The 21,656-nt window shown below is 44.9% G+C and overlaps 5 protein-coding genes across 13 annotated transcripts in view; 3 read left to right on the forward strand and 2 right to left on the reverse strand.

Annotated features, from left to right (window-relative positions):
- Nucleotides 1-35: 35 nt before the first annotated feature.
- LOC100118238 (kynurenine 3-monooxygenase) lies at nt 36-3,220 on the forward strand. The gene is made up of 11 exons (XM_001602208.5): nt 36-256; nt 326-395; nt 469-659; nt 736-784; nt 1,494-1,581; nt 1,663-1,834; nt 1,924-2,175; nt 2,241-2,330; nt 2,401-2,541; nt 2,620-2,781; nt 2,894-3,220. The coding sequence occupies exons 1-11, from the start codon at nt 200-202 to the stop codon at nt 2,975-2,977; spliced, it is 1,356 nt and encodes a 451-aa protein (XP_001602258.1). The 5' UTR covers nt 36-199; the 3' UTR covers nt 2,978-3,220.
- Nucleotides 3,009-7,508, reverse strand: LOC100118277 (2-acylglycerol O-acyltransferase 2). Its single transcript, XM_001602238.5, has 5 exons — nt 4,401-7,508; nt 4,053-4,327; nt 3,781-3,988; nt 3,517-3,716; nt 3,009-3,413 (listed from the first exon to the last, which is right to left on the reverse strand). Exons 1-5 carry the CDS (start codon nt 4,628-4,630, stop codon nt 3,250-3,252), a joined length of 1,077 nt encoding a protein of 358 aa, XP_001602288.1. The 5' UTR covers nt 4,631-7,508; the 3' UTR covers nt 3,009-3,249.
- On the reverse strand, nt 5,086-18,805 carry LOC100118352 (protein GDAP2 homolog). Of its 7 annotated transcripts, XM_032597967.1 has the most exons (13): nt 18,008-18,788; nt 17,258-17,303; nt 16,312-16,503; nt 15,922-16,064; nt 15,708-15,840; nt 15,502-15,611; nt 15,189-15,428; nt 14,940-15,108; nt 10,605-10,758; nt 10,162-10,301; nt 10,030-10,084; nt 9,815-9,958; nt 5,086-9,736 (listed from the first exon to the last, which is right to left on the reverse strand). In XM_032597967.1, exons 3-13 carry the CDS (start codon nt 16,497-16,499, stop codon nt 9,683-9,685), a joined length of 1,530 nt encoding a protein of 509 aa, XP_032453858.1. In that variant the 5' UTR covers nt 16,500-16,503; nt 17,258-17,303; nt 18,008-18,788; the 3' UTR covers nt 5,086-9,682. The 7 variants fall into 7 exon arrangements, with proteins under 7 accessions (XP_032453858.1, XP_031783738.1, XP_031783737.1 ...); XM_031927878.2 differs by lacking the exon at nt 17,258-17,303 and having other exon boundaries at nt 18,360-18,805; XM_031927877.2 differs by lacking the exon at nt 17,258-17,303 and having other exon boundaries at nt 18,156-18,788.
- LOC100118427 (myosin heavy chain, non-muscle) overlaps nt 11,506-21,656 on the forward strand; it is a 16,703-nt gene continuing 6,552 nt past the window's right edge. Inside the window, exon 1 of one of the 3 annotated variants that reach the window (XM_001602344.6) lies at nt 11,506-13,043. The gene's annotated coding sequence lies outside the window, so the exon portion shown is untranslated. Of the gene's footprint in view, nt 13,044-19,882; nt 20,192-21,656 lie in introns of those variants that run through there. The other 2 variants (XM_032597963.1, XM_032597962.1) reach the window with 2 other exon arrangements.
- Nucleotides 20,198-21,656, forward strand: part of LOC100118390 (zinc finger MYM-type protein 1-like) — a 3,784-nt gene continuing 2,325 nt past the window's right edge. The window contains exons 1-2 of the mRNA XM_016983630.2: nt 20,198-21,236; nt 21,429-21,566. Coding sequence (XP_016839119.2) covers nt 21,122-21,236; nt 21,429-21,566 — 253 coding nt within the window. The 5' untranslated portion in view covers nt 20,198-21,121. The remainder of the gene's footprint in view (nt 21,237-21,428; nt 21,567-21,656) is intronic.

The following is a 21,656-nucleotide window of genomic DNA, read 5'->3' on the forward strand; positions in this document are numbered from 1 at the left end:
TAATACGTCGGTTTAATGTCCTTCCGCCATCGCAGGGAGCAGCTGGTTCAGCGTCGTCGTTTCTTTCGAAAGATTACGCAAGTCTTCGTTTTTTCGCTATACTCTCTCGTGTGCCCCCTCACTCCGTGTCTCGTATACTATACACAGCTATACGCAGCCGCAGTGGTCAGCGAACCAGTTCAGTTGACCGTCGGACAGCATGTCGAGCACGGCCTCCTCTGCCGAGCTCAATGTCGTCGTCGTCGGGGGTGGACTGGTGCGTAACATTTCATCATTAAACATACCTCAACGAGTGCCTGAGTCCGACTCTTTTTCGATATTTCAGGTCGGCGCCCTCGTCGCGAGCTTCTTCGCCAAGCGCGGCCACCGGGTCCGGCTCTACGAGTACCGCTCAGGTAATTCTTCATCAGCCGCGCTTAGATCGAACTTATGATCGACAACTTTGCGATAACGCGTGATCGTATGCAGATGTCCGGGTCGAGTGTTCGAGGGGTGTGAGCATCGACCTGGCGCTCTCGCATCGGGGTAGGGAAGCTCTGAGGGCGGTGGGCTTGGAAGACGAGGTTGTCAACCATCACGGCACCGCTATGAAGGGACGGATGCTCCACTTCAGGGACGGCTCGCTCAAGGAGGTCCTCTACGACAGCGTGAACGGCAACGTGAGCCACTTTTTCTTCTATATAACGCATCGTCGTTAAACATCGAAAGAAAATACATCGACCTTCTCGTTCGCAGTGCATCTACTCGGTCAACCGAACCCATCTGAACAAGCTCCTGCTGAGCGGTGAGGATTTATTTTTTCAATTTTTTCATCCTCCTCAACTCGATAATAATTATTCTCTCGCGTGTCGCAATGCAATTTCATCTCGTCTCTACAGCGTTACGATTCGATCTTGCACATGGGTGTACTGTTTCCACTGTATAGCTGCGCAGGAAGGAGAAGCCGCAGAAGTACACAGAGTATCGCGTTTCCCTCATCTCTGAGCCTACGGCCCATAGACACTCGCAGCGTATACGCGTGTTCAGTTGAAGAAATAAACGAGCTCCGATGCCAATTCGCGGCTATCTGACGATTCGATTCGATGAATTATCGTTATTGCTCGAGTCTCGCTCGCGAGGATTAATCGAATTGCGTGGTTCGGCTGCGATGGAAATTTTACTGCGAACAAGTTTTAGCCTTTTTATCAGTTAATGTTGTAGCAATGTAAGCGTGTAAGGAAATTAATCGCCGGAGATACGAGAAAGTGGAGGAAATACGTATAGTTGCAGTGCACGGGAGTAACGATGCATACTCGCATTACGAGCATTTTTTTTCTTCTTTTTTTAGTGAGCTTGAGCAACGCGAGATAATATTACAATTCCACATTTATCACGGTCTGATGATAGCCCACGTTCACAAGCTTCAAATTAATTAGCTCGCGCGACGTCGTCTCCGAGCTAATAACGCTTCTTAATCTACAAGCAATATATTTTTCGAATAAATAAAACCACAGCTGCCGAAAAGCATCCGAACGTGAGCTTGTTTTTCAAGCACAAACTCATCGACGCCGATCTCGATAAAGGGACGCTGAAGTTCATTAAGTAAGTCACTGCTGCATACAGGCATTTCGTCTTAAACAGTAATTGGCGGTAACTCAAAAAATTCTCGATTCGACTTTCAAGAAACGAGAGTCGAGAAATCGTCAACACCGAAGCGGACCTGATAATCGGAGCCGATGGCGCTTATTCGCTCATCAGAAGAATGATGTCGAAGAGACCTCGCTTCGATTTCAACCAGAAGTACATCGATCACGGCTACGTCGAGCTCTCCTATCCGCGTGGAAAGGACGACAAGGTGAATATCTCGGCGACCGGTAAATTTTAAAACTGAAAACGAATTGAAAAAAAAAAAAAAATAATAATCGACCAACTCGATGTCCAAAGTACATCATGAGCGGAAAGCACCTGCACATCTGGCCCCGGGGCGAGTTCATGATGATAGCTCTGCCTAACGACGACCTCACCTTCACCGGCAACATCTTCGCGCCGTTCAAGACCCTCGAGAGCCTCAACACGCCCGAGCGTCTGCTGAAGTTTTATCGCGAGCAGTTCCCCGACGCGCTGCAGCTGATCGGCGAGGAAAAACTGCTCCGCGATTTTTTCCAGACGTCACCCAAGACCCTCATATCCATCAAGGTATACCTTATCGAAAACGTTCAAATGGAAAATGAATAGATATGAAAATGTCGATTTAATTCCAGTGCAAGCCTTACCACGTGGGCAACAAGACGCTGATAATCGGCGACGCCGCGCACGCTATGGTACCGTTTTACGCTCAAGGAATGAACGCGGTAACGATCAAGCCTCGCATAAAACTCCAGCTGTAAATCACTCATAGTCGTGTGTTTCTTTTTTACTCAGGGCTTCGAAGACGTTCTCTTACTGGACCATCTGATGGAGCTTCACGAGGGCAATCTGGACAAAGTGCTACCAGGCTTCTCCGATGCTCGCTGCGACGACGCTCACGCCATCGTCGATCTGGCCATGTACAATTACCTCGAGGTACGAAAGTGAATTTCTAACGTCTGGTCTGTCACAGCCGACTATAAAAAAAAAGATTAAAACTAACGATCGAATCAGATGCGCGACCTCGTCGCCAAGAAGTCCTTCCTCGCTCGCAAATACCTGGACGACGCTCTCAACTGGCTCTTCCCGAACAATTGGATTCCGCTATACAGCACCGTCACTTTCTCGAGAATGCGTTACTGCGATTGCATATCTAACAAAGCTTGGCAAGATAAGGTATTCAATTTTTTTATTTTTTTTATTTATTTATTTTTTTTTTAACAGATGCTGCTATCTCGCAATACTCGTTAATTACTTATACGATTAATCAAAGAAAATAATTTTTTAGGTAATCAAGCGAGCTGTTTTTTGCGTAGGAATAGCGATACTGGCTGTCGTAACGGCCGCGATGATCAGCAGCGTACAGATTTAGCTCGTCTTTACAGGCTTCATATTATATATCAGACTATTTTTTTCCAACCTTTCGAGCGACATTCCACGATGTATTTCTGTTTTTTTTTTTACTATAAAATAATAGAGAGGCCAATTAACACCTCTTACATTTTATTAAAAATATTCCAAGTATAAAACAACGTGCTCTTATGGTACAGTGCGTAACGTTCAATGACAGTGCAAATATACTATGCAATAGATGCTTCGATGATACAACACGAGACTCGAGAGTATTTATTAATCTTGCAACTCCTAGCAATCGTCCAAAATGAGCTTTATGCTTTCGTGGTTCTCCAAGTATTTGCTCTTGTGCGTCTCGAAGAGCTCGATGAGCTTGTCCGTGAATTGTGCGTGATAGAGATCGACCTCTTCCCTGCTGGGCTCCTCTATTTTCGGCACATCCAACGGGGCGCCGACTGTAAAGCAAGGGGAGATTTATAGCGCGAAAAAAGTTGTAAATTCGCTCTAATGGCGGGATTTTATTTCGAGCCGTTTGCGCGCGTAAGATTAGTGACTTACCGACAACGTGGACAGGTTTCCGGTTTGGAACGAGGCCAAACGAGTATTGAAAGAGGCCGCGGCCGATCGGTACCACTGGAGCTATTCCCGTGACCTTTTTCACGAATTCCTGGACTGCCCGCAAGAAGGAGCCTTCGGGACTGTTGAGCTGGTCGTAGAGATCGGTCTCGCCGAACGAGAAGACCGGTACCAGCGGTGCTCTAAAAATCGACGATTATAATAACGAGGATGATCGGTATTACGAAGTCAAGGACGTTAACGTACCCGTTCTTCAAGGCGCGTCTGACGAAGCCCTTCCTCCGCTTGACGAGAATGTTGTAGGTCTGCGGCTTGCACTTGAAAGCCTCGGCGGCTCCTCCGACGATCAGGACGCAAGCTCTTCCGGTCACCGGCGCCTCGGTTGGGCCGTCCTTCTCCGTCGGCTTGTGCGACAGGAGGTAGTCGAGGCTATCCTTGTCGCAGCTGCAGATGCCTGTGCGGAATCGATCGCAGCGTAAGGGTAAATTTAAGGCACTAATAATAAAATATGCACCGACCGTAATTGAGCACGTATTCCCGGAAAAGCGGCGTCTGAAAGTGCGCGTCGAGCGTGAGAAGCCTGAAATCCAGTCCCGGGAAAAGCTTGGCGCAGTCAAGGCCGTTGGTTGTGAAAGCGCCACTGACGCCGGTCGACAAGATGCCGTGAGGAAAGGAGCAGAACAGGTAGTTCCGAGTCGGATCGAGATCGACCGTCTTGACGATCTTGATGGGAAAGTAGGCGCAGAAATAGCGCCACCAGGCCAGGTTCCGGAATAACAGATAAATCCGCTTGCTGAAGTCAAAAAAACAGCGCGATAACGCGATGATAGTGCGCGCGCACGTATGTAAGACTCGCGCGTACATACCTTCTACCGCCTTTTCGGCTGGTCTCGCGATCGTAGTAGGCGAACAGCAAGTAAGCGATCATGAGCAGCCTGAGCCACTGGGATCCGAAGAGGAGGACGGCGAAGGTGATGAACCAGCAGGTGAGACCACCGAAGGCCGTGATGATGAACCAGACCGCGGCAGCCAGGGTCTGCAGCCTACGCTCCCAGGGCACCAGCAGAGGCGCGAACTCCACGCCGAACAGTCTCATCTCGATTGCGTAACTCACACACGCGCCGCGTGCGTACACTCGTCTATGGCAGCGAACTTCTCGCTCTCTGTGTTTCACGTGCACTAACACAGCCTTGTAGGAAAAAACTCGCCGGTTTACGACGTCGCTCGGTGACGCATCTCTTTCTCGGTTAGCTGCTCGCTGGCATTTTCAAAACTGCTGTCGCGCATGGACTGCTGCTATGTCGACTGTGCTGATTTCTCGGGGAAGAGTCAGATTATCTTGGCTCGCGCTGAACTTTCAATTATTGAGCGTACATTATACCTACTTATCTTATCTCTTCAGAACTGCCTGCGGACGTCGCTTACCTTTAGCCTCTGGTTATTCCCGCTCTACTGTGCGTATACGAATGCGCGAGTGGCTTATTCCATAGAAACGCACGTCCGAGGTTCGGGTCTTATCGAGAGGCAACAACAACAAGAACGACGACGACGTAAAACGAATGAATTGGTCAATTTATTCATAATGTGATCGATTGCTAAAAATTCTTAACAATGTCGAGTGGCCTCGATTGATAATAATAATGTGGCGAAGCTCTTAAATTTATTGCTTGTCTTATCGTAAGGGATTCTCTCTCTCTCTCTCTCTTGCTCTTTCTCGCTGGGAATATATACGTGCTTCCCCGCGGCTTCGTCAATCGGCAGAAATACACGTTTTACACGCCTCTTTCAAACTCACAACTGCCGTATAATATAATATTCGCACGCATGGCTTTTGACCAATTGCCGAAGCCGAAATCAAGAGGAAGGCTGAATCACACGCACGCGTCACTCGCACACATCGCACGCTGTAATTCTATGTGTGTGTATGTGTATGTATAATTATACGTCGCCGGCAAATGAAGCGTGTCCCTGCGCAAAGATAACAATGATTGCTACTCTGTTTCGGTGCCCTCTATGTGTACAATATATTATAATCGCAATAACGCTCGATTCGACGCAGATTCATTTTTCATATTTTTTTTTTTGCTTGTTTTATTTTTGTTTAGCTAAAGAACGCCTAGTCTCTGAAAACACGCACACACAGATTTACGTTTTTTTTTTTTTTTATTTTTTAAAGAGGACACTCTCCACTACCGCTACGAGTCGCAGATTGTTCTCCAATTTGACTGAAGCCTCAAAAAATCCGAATTCATGAGATCTTCCGTTACAACTTGTCAATCGCGCAAACTATACAAGAAAAAAGAACGGCGACTACGCGCAGCGTCGCAGAAATTAAAGTACTTTTATTCTTCGTGCTATATATGTACAAAACGCGCTTGCGTCAACTTATATATCGAAGAGAATGCGATTATATGTAAAAAAAATTTTAAAAACAAATCATTGATCGTCGTGCTACAATATATCTCGTACGAGTGCATCGAGTAAACATAACGTTTTTTTTTTGTTTTTTTTTTTTTGAGACTTCAGCAGTATCAATTTTCTTATGTATACGTTTCGCATATACTGAAAATACATCTCAATTTAATGTCATCTAATATTAGCAAAGTCTCACATAGTAAAATATCCTTCCTGTTTACACCGTCTACTATACGATCTTGAATATAGATAATCTCGATACAATGATAACAATCAATATTTTTTCTTTCATTTTCTGTAATAAGAAAATAAAGTTACAAGCAGATCGGAACTAGAAAACGCCGATTTTATATATCAGTGGATTTGTGGTACATTTTTGTAGGCTTTCGCTTATATATTTATAGGTGTAAGTATCCCGAAACATTAGACGTTTCACCATCTTGATTTTTTCCTTCCCTGCATTATTCTTCTTTTTTCATTATTATTAATATAGCTTTGTTAGATATTTGTTTTTTTTTCTCATAATATTCATAATTAAGCCCTTTTCTTCTATGCTAGCTAAATCCTATTTTTGCAGAGCAAACTTTATGTATAGATTTGTCTTCTTTTTAATGTTTATAGACATTTTTCTCTTTTTATCTGTGTATATATGCCCTTATGCCTTGATATAATTAGTTTCGACTCGATAACAATAAACTCTCTCTCTCTCTCTCTCTCTCTCTCTCTCTCTCTCTCTCTCTCTCTCTCTCTCTCTATTTTATTTACACAGGGGACGAGCTTTGGCGTCTTATAATAATACAGTGCGTACAGTTAATTATCCTTTTTTTGTAACGTGTATGATGCGGGGACCTTCATAAAGTAGCTCGTTATAACGCATTATTTAACGACGTACATTTCAACCAGAGATAATTAATTATCCAATTGTTTCTAATCACAGAAATGTCTTTACAGTTATTTTATTCAAGATTTTTTTTAAACAATTTTTGGCATTTATGATTATTTTTATTTAATAACATTAACAATTGTGTTTTTTAATTATTTCAGTGCAGTATTGAACGAGTTAAAAAGTGAAAAATTGAGTTTCAATCGAAAAGATCCGTTGAAGAATTCATCTCTTCATTTTTTTTCTTTTAACATTATTCGTTTCATATAATATATTTCTTTAAGTAGTATTGATTGGCTGATATGGTTGTATACGCTTTTTACGGCCTTTGCGAGCTTAGTTAATATATTTTATATCAAGTTTCCGATTCAGATGATTTTCCGTTACTCGTGTACACGATTTTGAAAATTAGTACAGTCACTTCGTAAGCTATTGCTAAGTAAAAATGTAATTGATACTTGTTACAGCTTAACTACTTATAAGGTTCTCCAAGTTTTTTTTTTTCCTCAAGGTGCAATCACATACCTCGCTGTGACGTTTAATCTTTAACTATCGCATACCTCTAGCATCCTTTATATTCAAAAATATTAGAGCAATCTTTAACATACGGATTTTTCCTTATCTTCTTGTATTCGCTTACTGTAGAGATTTACATAGTTTTCAAAAGTTAATGTTAAATATATATAGAATGATGCAAATCGCTCCTCTTTTTAATTGGATAAATTTGCTTACTTTTAGTTTAAAAAATAGGGCTGGCTGCCACGTAACGATTTCTTTGCTATAATTTCATCTACATTACCGTCTTTACAATTTCTTACTATCTATGACACGCTGATTGTTTTTTACTCTAAACTAAGTCAACTTGTAATAGTTTATTTTCTCTTCTAGTGTTGCAAACATAACGAAACTTCATTGCTGGTAATGACATATATATATTCTTTTTTTTTTTAATTTTCATATATTTTCCAGCAAATATCATTTCTTAACGTGACACTGTGTGTAATTTTATCAAAGAAAAGTCGCATATTTGCTCAATGTGTAAGTAAAAGGTATTTAACCTATGCAAATGCGAACACCTTTTATGACGTGGCATATCCAAGAGAATAGATTTTTTTCATAATTTTTTTATTTGTTTTTGTTTTTATCATTATTGTTGTTATCATTATTATTATTTACTATTATAATATAAACATCTCACTTTTCATAAACTCTCGAAAATTCAAAACAAGTTCAACATTAAGGTGCCCTCTAATTTGCTAGATAGAGAGAGATTGTGACATGGGATCCGAGTTTTTCCTTCATTTGATATTTAATTACCATTTAATTGCGATGAAAAGTAAATAGTTCGAGTAAAAAAACGAAAATTGACTTATTTTAGAAGAATGCAGTTTAGCATTCTTCTTTGAGATTATTCCGAGAAACATTTTAAGATACACTTCATATGAATAGTAGGCAACGGTAAGTTACCGCACGACAAACATCGAAATCTATGCGGATCGTTGAACAATTAGCTTTAACGATTTACCATCGCGGTTATTGAAAGCCTTAAAGCCGTTAACAATTAAGTGTCTTTTTAACGATTACTTTGTTGTTTTTGATTTAGTTTAGTTTTGTGGTTTGGATTAAATTTTTTTCTGCAAACATTCTAATTTTGGCATCATCTTGATAATGGAAAACTAGAATGCTCTAGGCCATCATTTTAGTTGACTAAACGATGAAACTCGATACGATTGCACGCTCTCTCTCTTTCTCTCCCTTCGTTCACGCATTCACACAGTATAATAATTCATATATCTATCTCTGTATTTTTTAACTTCTTTTTCTTTTTGTTTAAAATAGTAAAGCTCTAACAGTTAGGTAAACTCCCGATAGTGAATTAATACTTTTTTGTCCAGTTGTTTGTTATAAGCGTTATATGGAATGCAAAAGGCAGCCAAGTGCCAAATGGTACAAATTTCAAAAGAGTGTGTGTGTGTGTGTGTGTGTGTGTGTGTCTGTGGTGTCAATACAAAAAAATTGTCAAAGATGTAGAGAGAAAGTGCGGGTGTGGCGAAAAAACGAAGAATGCGACGGAAAAAAGTTCGGAAGTTTCGTAAACGAAGTAATCGAAAAAATCTCTCGATAAATTGGCCGCTTGTTTGACGTCCTAGAAAAGGCAGTCTGCTCTCTCCGAAAGCGTCTCTCCGATGGCAGTTAGATTATTTCTTTGTTTACGTTGTCTCGGGTAATTTCGGTCTACTCTAAGCAATACACACGCGCACGCGAAAATTTAAAACCAAACGTCCGAATCTCGTGATTATGAAAATTCGGCCATCATCAGGCAGATAACCGACGGCCGGTAAAGCTCGAAAAAAGGGGTCGTCGCTAATGCGCCTTTCATCGTATAACATATCCGAGAGAAGTCGGTAATGAGAATTTGATCGAGGACGCGCTGTCGGCATGATGCGCCTATAGCAAGAGGTGGTAGTAGTATAGTAGTATTAGTAGAAGAAATTTGCTTTTGGCACTTAGCCCCTTGTTTATACGAATCTCTCGGGGGGTGGGGGGTGGGGGTCTAACCCGTCCCCGCTGTTGTTGCCGGGGGACGTACACTGAATATATCATATATATATATATATATAAGCCGGGTCCTCGTCTACCTGCGCCAGCACGTCGCACGTGCGTAGTCGCGTTATAGGAATTAAGCCTCGTGTAGGATTGTTCTCTTCCCCTTTGGTCCGCTCGCTGCAGCATCCTCAGAATCCGTGTCGCAAGGCAAATTGAGCAGCACCAGGAGGGGAGATCGGCCAGGCTCCGTTGGCGAAGCTTCAGCTTTCAGCTGTTCTATTAGACGAGGATCGCGGCCGGCAGTTACGTGGAAGCCTGCGAGTATTGCTCTGGCTGGTAGTACCTCAGACCGTTTATCTGGAAATCCAATCAACCCGTTTATTTCGTTTCTTCTTGCGTCTCTAACAACTGCGCGAACGATCGATCGATACTTACCGTCATGTCGTATTCGGTGATGTAGGCGGGTATTTCCAGCTGGTCAGGCGACATGACTTCGTAGAGATACTCGACTCCCGGCAGGTTGTGGACCTTTTGCTTGATGGCCGGGGCCATGAACGTCGTGAACCACCACGTCATCATCTGAAATCGTCGATATCGATATCAAATACACCGCTGTCGCGTCTAACGAAAGGAGGAAGAAAAATTCTCACCTTGGTCCAAAAAGTCGGATGGACGATGTAGAACTGCTTGAGGTTCTTCTTGTATCTGAAAGCAAGAGATAATCGTCGTTGAAAGGAACTGCATCGCCGAGTCGATATAAGCGTAAACCGTCGAATACTGACTTGTAAGGAAGTACATTGTAGACCTCTTTCAGCCAATGCAGACTCGGGTAGTTACTGCTGACGGTCAAGGTGTGAAAGTAAGCGATGACGTAATCCCCCTTGACGATCGGGTCGAGTAGCTGTATGAGGTACAGTAAGGCCTGTAAGAGAAGAAGAGAGCGAAAAAAACAAAGTAAGCAAAGAAATAAGGACGCGGTCGAAATTCGCGCAGATGGGATCGCTCGTTCGGCCTTCGCGCGCGAGTCGGCGCCGCGCGCGAGGCGGCGGTCTATTTCGAGGCCTCGGCTGGCGCAAATCGATCCGCGCTGCCGGCCCCCTTCCCCACCCACAGAGAGAGAGAGAGAGAGAGAGAGAGAGAGAGAGCGACAGGCTGGGAATACACAGGCCTATATCTCTGCAGCGAGGATCGAAGCGCGTTGTTATAGAAAACAACGTTGCCTCACCTTGTCGAGGTTGAGGTTGTTGGCTGGGAACCACTTGCCGAGGAATACGACGACCGGTCTGCCCTGGCGATCGACTCCGCTCTGGTAGAGACAGCCGATACCCGACACCTCCGTCAGATCTTCCATCTTCGCTCGTCTCAGGAGACGCTCGTACCTGAAACAGAATATTCGCACATTTATTATACATATACACATCATTGCTGCCTTGCGTAATTAATTTATGCGTGCACGCGCGCGCAATTTCCGCGTTTAATTTTTATCTCGAGAGAGCTCTGCTTTGTCTCCGTTGAGTAATCCTGCGATTGTTCGGGCGCACTCCTTTATTATTCTCTTGTGCAACACACCACAACGCGTACGCGGCTTAATCCGCGATTCCAACGTTTTTCCTCTCTCTCTCTCTCTCTCTCTCTCTTGAGCTTCCTGTTTCCCCGCGAACATCGCGCTGGAGGGGGAGAAGACATTTTCGCGCATGCACGCATACAGAGAGACATCGGACGAGTATACGTGCAGGTACGTGTGTGTGTGTGTGTGTGTAATCTGCGGCGGTTTGCCACTCGAGGATATAAAGTGGGTCAATTAATCCTTAATCCGCGACGAGCGGCTGCTTTATACCTATACGTATACAGGTACTCTCAATAGAGAGAGGGCTGGAGAGCTGCGTCTTGACAAAAGAATGTCACATCGCGCTGAGTAAGATGCGCTCGACATTCTTTCGACTAAGCTCTCGCAGAGGAGGACGACGCCCTTAATGCGCGCGCGTTGACTGCCCGTTGTATACACGTACGTAGACGCGCACGGATTTGTCACAAGCGCGCGCCGAGTTTCATTATAATAATGTACAAAGCTCGAAGAGGTCGGATAGGCATCTTATACGCACCGCTGCTCCTCGTCCTCGACCAAATCGCTCATGTCGATCATCACCATTATATATCACGCGCTTTGAGAAAGCCGTTAGCCGCGCTCTGTTGTCGACAGGTTAAGCGCTAACCAGTGCCTATATACTGTCCAGTCCGCGTGTCACAAGCACAAGCACTGCAGAGAAGAGCGCCGAGATGACACATGCACGAATTCGCAAGCTGCGCGGCGAGCTTGTGCGACGCAGTGTTCCGACTGAAATCGTCTGGCGAGTCGTGCAGCAAGACCCGCGGAATATAGGTTTCTCCCTCCTCTCCTTATTTTTCCACTCTTCTCCCGCTTCCTTTTGATTCTTTGCTCTGCTCTCTGCTCTCTGCTCTCTGCTCTCAGCTGCAGAGCACCGACGGACTGTATTGTAAGGAGCGAGCGATACACCACACTGCCTCTCGCTCCAACTGTGCAGTCTCTGTGTGTTTATGTGTATATTCGCGATACTCGCGTATTATCCTCTAGAAGCGCGAACAGGCAATGGCGAATACAAACTCGACTCGACGCAAGAGAGCTGGGAAAAGAAACTAGGGAGGAGGGAGCTTGCAGTGCGCGTGCTTGCGGCGGTCGCTGAGCTTTGACGCAGTCGCGTTCGCCTCTCTCCGGAGAACTTCGCCTGTGTGTCGGTGTGTCGGTGTGTGCGCGCGCTACTTGTGAATGCCCGAGGCTTTATCTATAGACATACACGCGAGAAAGAGTGTAGCCACCGTGTTTGTCCCCCCGTATAAGCTTGGCACCTTAAATTAATCATTTTTATCTCCGGAGCTTGCGCGATCTCGTGCGTCAAACCCTTGTCTAAAGCCGCCTCGTATACGTCTTTCTACATCCATCTATCTCTCTCTCCCTCTCTCCCCTACTGCGCGGCTGATTTATTTACTGCTGGGCTTGATGTTCATGCCTCATTAGCGCAACTTTGCATCATTATGTAACCGATATGCTACTACTGTGCACATCATCGCATATTCCTGGAAACGAGATTTTAATAATAACCGCAGGCGCGCGAGGAAATGACTTCGCGAGCGAGCGCGTAGGGGCACTTTTCTGGATCGGAAATCTCGTTCAAGGTCGGCTACTGCGCTTTACATTTTGCCGGTGATTTATTTCCGTGACTCAAGGTGTATTTGCCGCTGTGATCAACAACGCAGCAGTCGTCGTCGTCGTCGACGACGCGCGAGGTGGATCAACTTTCGATCGGATTCGCATCAACGTCATAACTCTCTGGCATGTGTGTGTTTGTGCGCTTGTTGTTATTGTTGCTGTATTTTTACAGGCGAGACAGAGAGAGAGAGAGAGAGAGACAGTCGATATTTACTTTATCGTGTGCGGCGGTTTTATTGCAATGCCGCGATGAAGTACAGCGGTGATTCTAGGCCATCAGGCATTTTCACTCTTTCTAGGCCAAGTTCGTTGTATACGCGCGTTTCGTAAAATAATACATTTTTACTTTAATATTTTATCAACGATTCATGGTGCAATCGGGCCGAACGAAGTATCAAGTCAAGAGTTTCGTCTTGGATTTAGCTGCATTTTTTTCAGGTGATTATAAAAAATATTTTCTTTTTCCTTTTAATTCTGTTTTTTTTTTGTCTGGCGCTGCTTTTTTTCAGGCTGGAACAGGTATTTTATTTGTTTTAAGAAGATAAAGTTTCGTTTCTTTCTCTGGAAGTTTAAAATTCTTCCATTAAAGTGCAGACTCGGGTTAACGCAGTTAAAAAGAGAGATCGAAATAATTATTTAATGACGACCATTATAGTTTTTTTACTCTAATTGTTTTGTTGACGCGACGTTGTGTGATAAGATTGGGAAAACCAATGAGAATATTTGAAAGGTTGGTGTGAACGTGAAATTTGTGACTCGTTTGACAGCTTCCAGTATTAAATATTTAGCTATTGGTGAATGTGATATTTGAAAGGTTGTACAAAATAAATGTGCCTAAAGAGTTCGCGTTCGTTGCTGCTACTTCAATATCGCGATACTTTGCTCGACGGGCGGTACTCAATGGTTTCTAAGAAAAAGGTCGCGCGAAAAAATCGATTCACTTTGCCCTTAAAAAAGTGGAATACGCGGCTGTTCCACGAATCGCGTAAGTGCTCGTGACGACAGAATTGAAAAACAGCGTGTGTCATGACGTTTAACAAGATTAGCTGGATGACGATTCGATAAATTACGATCGTTATAAGATCAATTCAATTTCATATATACGACGAACGAGTTTGTTAACTTCTCATCGCTCTGTGTTCGAAAAAAGTGGCAGTTAATGCGATGTGAGTGCTCGAGCTGACTCGTGCGACTACTTGTGTCGTAACATCTCGCTTCATTGTATTCTTTTCGATTCACGATCGTTTATCTCACGTTCCCTGCCATCTAGCGGTAGACTTCCGAGCGTATACTTCTCGATAATTTATCAACGGAACAGCTGCGGTGTAAAAATATTGACGCTGAAGTAACTCTTACGCGAAGATAAGTATCCTTTTTTCATTTGGAAAGTGTAATGGACGTTCATCAGGCCGATGTGTGCAAACAAAAAATCAATACGCAAGAGACACACTCCACGCGAGCAATGTAGGCCAAAAGAAAATCGATTTTTCAATCAATGTTATGCACGTCGTGAATAACGTCTCGTGTCGCTTTCGAGGACTATTTTACAATATACTTTATAACACAGCTGAGCGTCTATGTAATACAAAAATAGCTTCGTCGATCGCTTATAGTTGAATGAATGTAATCACATTGAAATTGATGATAGACAATCAAGTTATGATTAACAAGTTTTTTTTAACGTTCGAGGCAGCGCAAATTATTTCTTTGATCGTCTCGTACGTCTCAAAAATACTTTCTTAAAAAAAACTTGCTTATCCAATATTTCGAGGCATGTCGTAAGTTCGTGTAAAAATTCGTGCCGGTCGTTCGGCGCATGAGACCATGAAAAATTGAGCGCATCCGCCTATTTTAGCTTCCTTTCAGCTTTGCGCTCAGCCGAACGGATGCGCTGTATAGCGATCAGAAAATACCAAGCCGTGGGCGTTGCTTTTCTATTTCCAGGACATCGCAGGCTATTTCGGTGCCCCGAGTAAACACTTACACACACACACACATGACTCAATGTTTCGCGCAGAGTTGCACGTAGGTACGAGGTGCCATGCGCGGCCATCAAAAGCGCGAGCAGGCGCGCAAGCAGTACAACCCACGAGAATCGATTATTCATCACACGCTACCCTAATATCTGCTCATACGGTTATTGTGACACGATGATGCACATGCACTCACACACGCATACGTGCACGTCGGCGTAAGCCGTTATTTCGATGAACTCTTTGCTTCGCCGTTATATACACGGTCTCCGCAGTAGGTATCGACTTGCTTGGTTTAACGAGGCCACAATCGCACGAGTTTCTGTTTTAAATCGCAATGCTTGCTCTTGCGCATTCTTACCGTTCCTTATGCTGCATTTGTTTGAGCATGATGTCGGCTAGAGGGTCGGCTGTAGGTCGTTCGCCCAAGAGACGCTGGCGATCGAGGTCCCCCTGCATTTGAGTGAAAGCATGCTCGCCAAGACTCACCGATGTTTCTAAATGCGCGGAAAGGTCAACCGTTTCGTCTCCTGCAGAAGGAAAAGTGAAAATTATAGCAGACGCAAGATAAGAGGCAGCTCGTTAGGACGTAAACAATGATTCTAGTCACCGTGCAGAGCATGCTGAGGATTGTCGATAATTCGAATTTGTCTATCGGGAAGTTGTGGCTCGCCGTCCATGCCGCCAATATCGCTTGGCAGTTGCCAACAGGCGTTTTCCTCTTCGGCCAGCGTTCGGGGAAAGTACAGCGATAGCAGCACCTCATAAATACCCAGGTCGCATGGCTCGAGGACGAATATCACACAATTGAACGATTCACTGTACTGCTCGAGGAATCGCCGCACAGTTCCTGAAAGCAATCGAACGAAAGTTGAAAGCTTGTTTTCTCGTGAATAAACGAGCAAGAGAAAATTGATAGGTACTTAGAGCTATGTGTGCGCCTGCATCGGGTGGATAATTGCGGCGGACCGAATTGATTACGGGCAAGGCGATGCTTCGCAGGCCTAGCTCCCGCGCTTTTTGCAGGACGTTTCTGAAACATAAACGACAGGCGCGGATAAAAAAAGCTGTTGACGTAATGGCATTTCGATGAGGAACGGGGAAAAAACGAAAAGATAATCGCTCTTACCTGTAGCAGCAATGAAGCGTATTTTCAGCCGCAGTTTGGTACTTGGTATTGTAAACAGGCCCCACGGTGTGAATAATGAAACGAGCAGGCAAACCGTGGCCCTGCGTCGTTTTTACCTCGCCAGTTCTGCATTCTGAAAGGACGAGCGAGGACGTGAGTTAACGGTTAATCGAAAGAAAGTGATGACAGGGCGAGATAAAGAGTGTAAGCGTACCTTTAACTTCGTTGTAAATTTCTTTTTTAAGGCCTGGCCCGGCGCGAGCGAAAATTCTTTGGCACATCGGACTATTGTCGTCCATGGTCTCGCTGGTGGAATTGACGATTGCATCGAGCTGCAGAACTGTCATGTCTCCCGTCCTGAAAAAAAGCCGGTACGAGTCAGTTCTTTGAGCGAAGAACAATGACGCGCTCCTCTTTGTATCGTTATTATTATGCAAGCTATACGCGGGGAAAAAAGATTCGCCAAGCCTCGGTAGCCGTAGACAACACAAGACAGCTTTGAACAGGCCTTTGTGTAGCGCGCAATTACAGGGACGTGTCACCTATGCCAAAACTGCCTTTGTATCGTCATCCTTATCGCGTAAGCATCGCTAGGCCAGCTCACCATATTGCAATTTTATTGTTGAGCGTCGGCTGGCAAGGGAATGGACTGACGGTGTAGTGGGCCGCCGAGTCGGTGAGCGAGTTGGAGTAGTCGGCGAAGCGGTGTTGCGTCGGGAAATCGGCCCATCGCTTGAGGGCTGAAAGCTCGACCGCCTCGTGATCAAAAGCCAGTGGTTCCATTAGCCTCATTTAGCTGCAAAACGATTTGTGCACATGAGTACATAATATAATATCGTCATAGAGATAGAGAAGAGAGAGAGAGAGAGAGAGAGAGAGTCGAGTAGGGATAAGCTTGCAATCGCGATGTATCGCGATCGATCTGTCGGCGCAGCGGGGTTCGTTTTATTAAAGAAGAAACGACTGTATTTTTAATGAGACCTGCGGCCGGCGGCCGCGGCGACTTAAGCCCCTGCATAATGGATGAGCTCTGCGAGCTGCACGATTGCGCACGATCCTAGATAAATGCATCATCGCACACAGGAGAGAGTAGGAGAGAGGGAATGTAAGTATACTTAAGCGCGACAGAAAAAGAGAGTGCGGGAAGCCTCGTCGATACACCGATACGCCGGGGCTTCCCGAGCCTGAAGCCCAAGACAGCTGAGGGAGAATAAGTGAGAGAGAGAGAGAGAGAGAGAGCCGAGTTACGAAAGATCCTGAGCCCGTCGATAAGGGAGAGCTGGTGTGTGCTCGCGTGATGATCGCATGTGCCCTCCTCCTCCTCCTCCTCCTCCTCCTGCTTCACCCCCGCAGCCCCTCTCTCTCTCTCTCTCTCTCTCACTCACTCTCACTCGCGCGATGCCAATCAAATCAAGAGCTAGCTGCATTTCTCTCCCTCGCGCATCCATCTCTCTGGGCTTCTTTCCAACTTTCCGATATAATGATCCGTGAAATGCGCCCGATCGATGAGTACCTGTTCTCTCTCTCTCTCTCTCTTTTTTCGTGTTTACCGAGAAGATACTCCTGACGAGACATCGCTTGCGCGGACGTCATGGGCTATAGATAGAAAAAAACTGAATAATGCATGAGTCGAGTATAGCCCTCTCTCTCTCTCTCTCTCTCTCTCTCTTTCCTCTCCGTGCGCGCACGGAGCCAATAACCCCCCTTCTAATCAACTCCGCATCATCGCAGGGCTAATCGCACATCACAAATCACGCGCGTTACGAGAGACCACCTGCTGATTCTATTCACCCCTTGTACGTCCAGCTCATCGGGAGACGATGCGAGAGTCTCGCGCTCGGAGATTCCAGGATCCGCGAGACTGGACACACACACACGTATAGAGAGCTCCGAACAGCTGACCCTGAGGCATTGCTGCAATCCGCGAGGAGCTCTCTATACGTGTATATAGCTACGCATGCGTAGAGAGCGGAGAGCATAAGTTGCACACTCGAAATTTCATTTATTCCCGAGGAAGATAAGTGCGCGCGCTCGCGTATGTATAGGTATATGGTGTATGTACGTGTACTATCCGCTATACGTTCCCCCGCGTGTCGATTTGTCAAACGCGCAGTTTTAACGACACAAAGGAGATAATGCGGCACGGAGAGAGAGAGAGAGAGACGACCTGATAAGATTAAGCTATCTCTCGTGTTCTCGAGTTGCAGGGAAAATCGCGTTCGATCGCTGCGAGAAAGAGAGAGAGAGAGAGAGAGAGAGAGAGAGAGAGAGAGAGAGAGAGAGATTGCACTGACACTGACTGTACACACAGACCCACACACGGGCACGACACACTTCCCTGCAGACATCCATCAGTGAGAGAAATATTCGATGTTGTTTTTTAGCCGCTTGAGTTTTAGCTAAATGTATTGATCTACCTCGCATACGTGCTGCTGATATCGGGCTCACCTCGGGCTGTTGCAATAGCTTCGAGAGTGAGAGAGAGTGATGCGTGTGTAACGGAGAGTGAGCTAGAGAGAGAGAGAGCGCGCGCCTTTGTTGCTAAAACGCCACTATAACAGCCCAGCTTCGCAGGAGAGTCGATGCTGTGTTATCTTTTTCTTTGACGAGACTGACACTCGCTGTGTATATATGTATCTCTCTCTTTCTCACCGCTGTCTATAATGTAGTACTGCTGCTGCTGCTGCTGCTGCTGCTTCTTCTTCTTCTCCTTGCGGTAGTGGTGGTCGCTACTTGGGTAGTAGACGTCACCTGCTACTAGCCTCCTCGCTGATGATGCTGCACTTGGCGCGCGACTGCAGCTCGAGCGCAGCTTTCCTCATTCGTGAGGATGACTAAGCTGCGACTCCTCGCAGGGCGATGTATAATTTACTGCACGCGCACTCTCGCTTTTTCCTTCCTGCTCTCTCGCCCCCACACACACACACACACACCACGCACACGCTCGCGCTCGCTCGCACTACCTGCGTCGTCTCGACCTGGCTTGACTGCGAGTAGCCACTGCTGCTGGCCTGCTACTCTGCTCTCTGCTTGCCTCGCTCGCTCGCTGCCTTTCGCGGGGCTCTGCGCGCGCGCCAGTATGCGCTGCTTCCTTCCTTCTCTCTCTCTCTCTCTCTCTCGCTCTCTCTAGTGCTATCCTCGCCAGCTGCGCTCTCACACACACATATACACACACGACTACTTTCGCCTGGGCGTAGACCACAAACTTACGCAGTCCGCTAGTGCGCCTGCGCATACGTACCTACGCACTGCTTCAAGGGCTAGAGCATCGACAGGCTCATATTCCGCGCTGTCTCTTTCTCTCTCCCGCACGATTCCGGCCGCTACGGACATCTGCTGGCCACCCGAAAACGCCGTTGCGCTATGCGGCGTGTGTCTAAAATACTATTTCAAGATAAGCTCATACCAACGGCGGAGGGTACAGAGGTGCGCGCGTCGGTAAAGCAGATTTCGCGCTTTTCGAACAGTTCGAACGCCGCAAGCTCCGATAGTTCGAATAATATCTACTGTGCTCTCTCTCTCTCTCTCTCTCTCTCTCTCTCTCTCTCTCTCTCTATTTCTAGATCCGTCCCGATGTGTGTCTGGCTATATCACGCCGCCCTCCGCGCGATCTGGGTCTCGACCGCCCGCGCGAGCTATACACATCGATCGAGGACTGCCAGATATGCGCATATTACAAGCGCCGCTGCGGCCAAATTTATAAACGGACTTTGATGTGCGCCGTATAGAGACAACGAAAATATCTCTTCCTTTTTTTCGTACCGACTTTGTGCTTGCGCTCTCTCTCTCTCTCTCTCTCTCTCTCTCTCTCCCTTCGCCGAGCGTTACGGAACGAAAGAAAGAATCACACGAACTTCGCAGGAGAGTCGTTCTCTCTCGCGGAGCAGCAGCCGATTTATTTTTAGTCGCGAGTGCTCCGTTTTTGGAGCTCAGCCAAGGGCTAATCAGTTTGCCGACGCTCGACTTGCGCCTCGACTTTTTTTTTTTCTTCTCTCGCGTCTTCGCTTTTTATTATCCGATGGGCGAGCGCGACGAGCTTTTCCGCTGACTGTCTCTTTGTCCTCTTTGTTCTCGGCGGCGCGTTGCGCTGTGCGCTGCAATACGCTATTATTTATTAATAACTCGCGGAATCACGATCTCACTCTCTAAGCTTGGGTTTTTTTTTTTTTTCCGCCGCCGCTTCTCCGAAGCGAGGGATATGCCTCAAGGAAAAGGCGCGACTCTTTCACTCTGGCCGGCATCCAACTTTCCCCCTGATTCATTGTTCGTCGCCCTATGCATGTACAGCTCTGTGTTTTCGAACGCGCGAGCTTTGAGTAAAGTTTTATTTTTACACTTCTGGCTAGTACAAAGCCACGTATGCTTCTAACACGGGACGATCGTTTGATTGCGAATCAAGTGTATTATACGCGAGTCTTACGCGGCGGTCCGCTTAAGGGCTAAATCCAGTGCCGTCTTTAGGATCAACGAGGCTATGGGCCAAGGTACTGGCTGGGGCCTATGTAAGGGATGGAAAATCCTTAAATTTTAACTTTATCATTTTTCAGTTTACAATAACGCAATAGGCTAAATCGTAACCCCGTCTCTTAACACCCCACATATGAGAGTTCAATAAATAAATTTTTTGAATCTAAAAAACTAATACCCCACCAATTCTAATTTAAATAAAATTGAATGAAAACCATATATTATAATCTATACAAAGAACAATACTTATATTTATTCATATACAAATATATGAAAGTGACGTCATCCGTGACATCATAGCCTATAACAGCATTGGTTAGCGAGCCACTGCATACCAAGTCTATAACTACAGCGCGATGCTGCGCCGAATCTTGTTTAATAAACAAGGGCTATCGGTTTTTCTTCAAGGAAGTGCCGTAAACTGTCCCCGCAGTATTAGATCGGACTACAATATTTCGTCGTTCCGGATCGACCTCAGTTCTCAATGGCTTCTCAAACGAACACTTGGCATTTCAACTTATTTCTTAATTCATTTTTACTTTACAATTAACTTATTTGCTTTGTTTTAAATACCCGTAATTTTAGCCATGCATACATTTAATTTCTTACAATTTACAATTTTCGTATATTTTAATTTCTTTAAACAAACGATTAAATGTAATGTTTATAATGCCATGTAAACGTTTTCTCAATTACAATATTCAAACTAACGCGCCAAAATCTTCATTCGGATTCTTACGCATGCGCGCTCTTGCGCGCAAGCAGAAGCGCGATTGTTTTGAAAGAAACTTGTTTAAGCTTGCTTTTGTTTTTGGTGAGAAAATGAATAGTCAACGTCCGTGTTTCGACACGTGAAACAGCCAGCAGGTTCATTACCAGATTTTCACGCGATGTAGCAACAGTTAATTTAGTATTGTTTATCGAATCATTTGAAGTACATCAAAATCATGAATCGTGTTTATGAAAGTGGTGCTGCAAAAAAACGAAAAGCGAAAGAAGAACAAAAGAAAATAGACAAGTTACCAAAAATTACTGGATTTTTAAAACAAGATGACATTACTAGTAAGTAATACTATATATTATTTGAATTAAGAGTGATTAGTTCATTAATTGAGTCCTATAACCTCATTGTTGTTCGCATGTAGCAAAAGTTTTTTTATGAAAAGTCGATTTAATATCATTTTTATGAAATTAATTTATAAAACAAACCGTGCTAACAGTATGATAATAAGATCATTGCATTTTATTTATTAGGCAAAAATGATGAAACGCCAAAAGGTACCGCTGATTTACAGGAAAATGTTATTCAAAACGAATCAGTCGATTTGAATCCTTCAGAACAGTCGGAATTATCAGTAGCTACACAAGTTCTTATAAATCATAGAACAGAAGGTAAATAAAGAGTTTCAAATTGTAAATATTTAGATTCTAAAAAAGCTGAATAATTTTAAATATTTTTTTCAATTAAAAGCGATTTACAAA

This window comes from Nasonia vitripennis, chromosome 3 (assembly GCF_009193385.2).
Source record: "Nasonia vitripennis strain AsymCx chromosome 3, Nvit_psr_1.1, whole genome shotgun sequence".
In the NCBI taxonomy this organism is placed as follows: Eukaryota; Metazoa; Arthropoda; class Insecta; order Hymenoptera; family Pteromalidae; genus Nasonia; species Nasonia vitripennis.

What these genes read in the sequence shown, in the direction of transcription:
- LOC100118238 (XM_001602208.5), top strand. Translation starts at nt 200, where the DNA reads ATGTCGAGCACGGCCTCCTCTGCCGAGCTCAATGTCGTCGTCGTCGGG. An exon ending in GCTCTACGAGTACCGCTCAG is followed by an intron (nt 396 to 468) that starts GTAATTCTTCAT and finishes GATCGTATGCAG; the next exon opens with ATGTCCGGGTCGAGTGTTCG. An exon ending in ACGACAGCGTGAACGGCAAC is followed by an intron (nt 660 to 735) that starts GTGAGCCACTTT and finishes TCTCGTTCGCAG; the next exon opens with TGCATCTACTCGGTCAACCG.
- LOC100118277 (XM_001602238.5), bottom strand. Translation starts at nt 4,630, where the DNA reads ATGAGACTGTTCGGCGTGGAGTTCGCGCCTCTGCTGGTGCCCTGGGAG. An exon ending in AGACGCGCCTTGAAGAACGG is followed by an intron (nt 3,717 to 3,780) that starts GTACGTTAACGT and finishes GTCGATTTTTAG; the next exon opens with AGCACCGCTGGTACCGGTCT. An exon ending in GAAACCTGTCCACGTTGTCG is followed by an intron (nt 3,414 to 3,516) that starts GTAAGTCACTAA and finishes CTTGCTTTACAG; the next exon opens with TCGGCGCCCCGTTGGATGTG.
- LOC100118352 (XM_031927878.2), bottom strand. Translation starts at nt 16,499, where the DNA reads ATGAGGCTAATGGAACCACTGGCTTTTGATCACGAGGCGGTCGAGCTT. An exon ending in AGGCGCACACATAGCTCTAA is followed by an intron (nt 15,429 to 15,501) that starts GTACCTATCAAT and finishes GATTGCTTTCAG; the next exon opens with GAACTGTGCGGCGATTCCTC. An exon ending in ATCCGACTTTTTGGACCAAG is followed by an intron (nt 9,959 to 10,029) that starts GTGAGAATTTTT and finishes CGACGATTTCAG; the next exon opens with ATGATGACGTGGTGGTTCAC.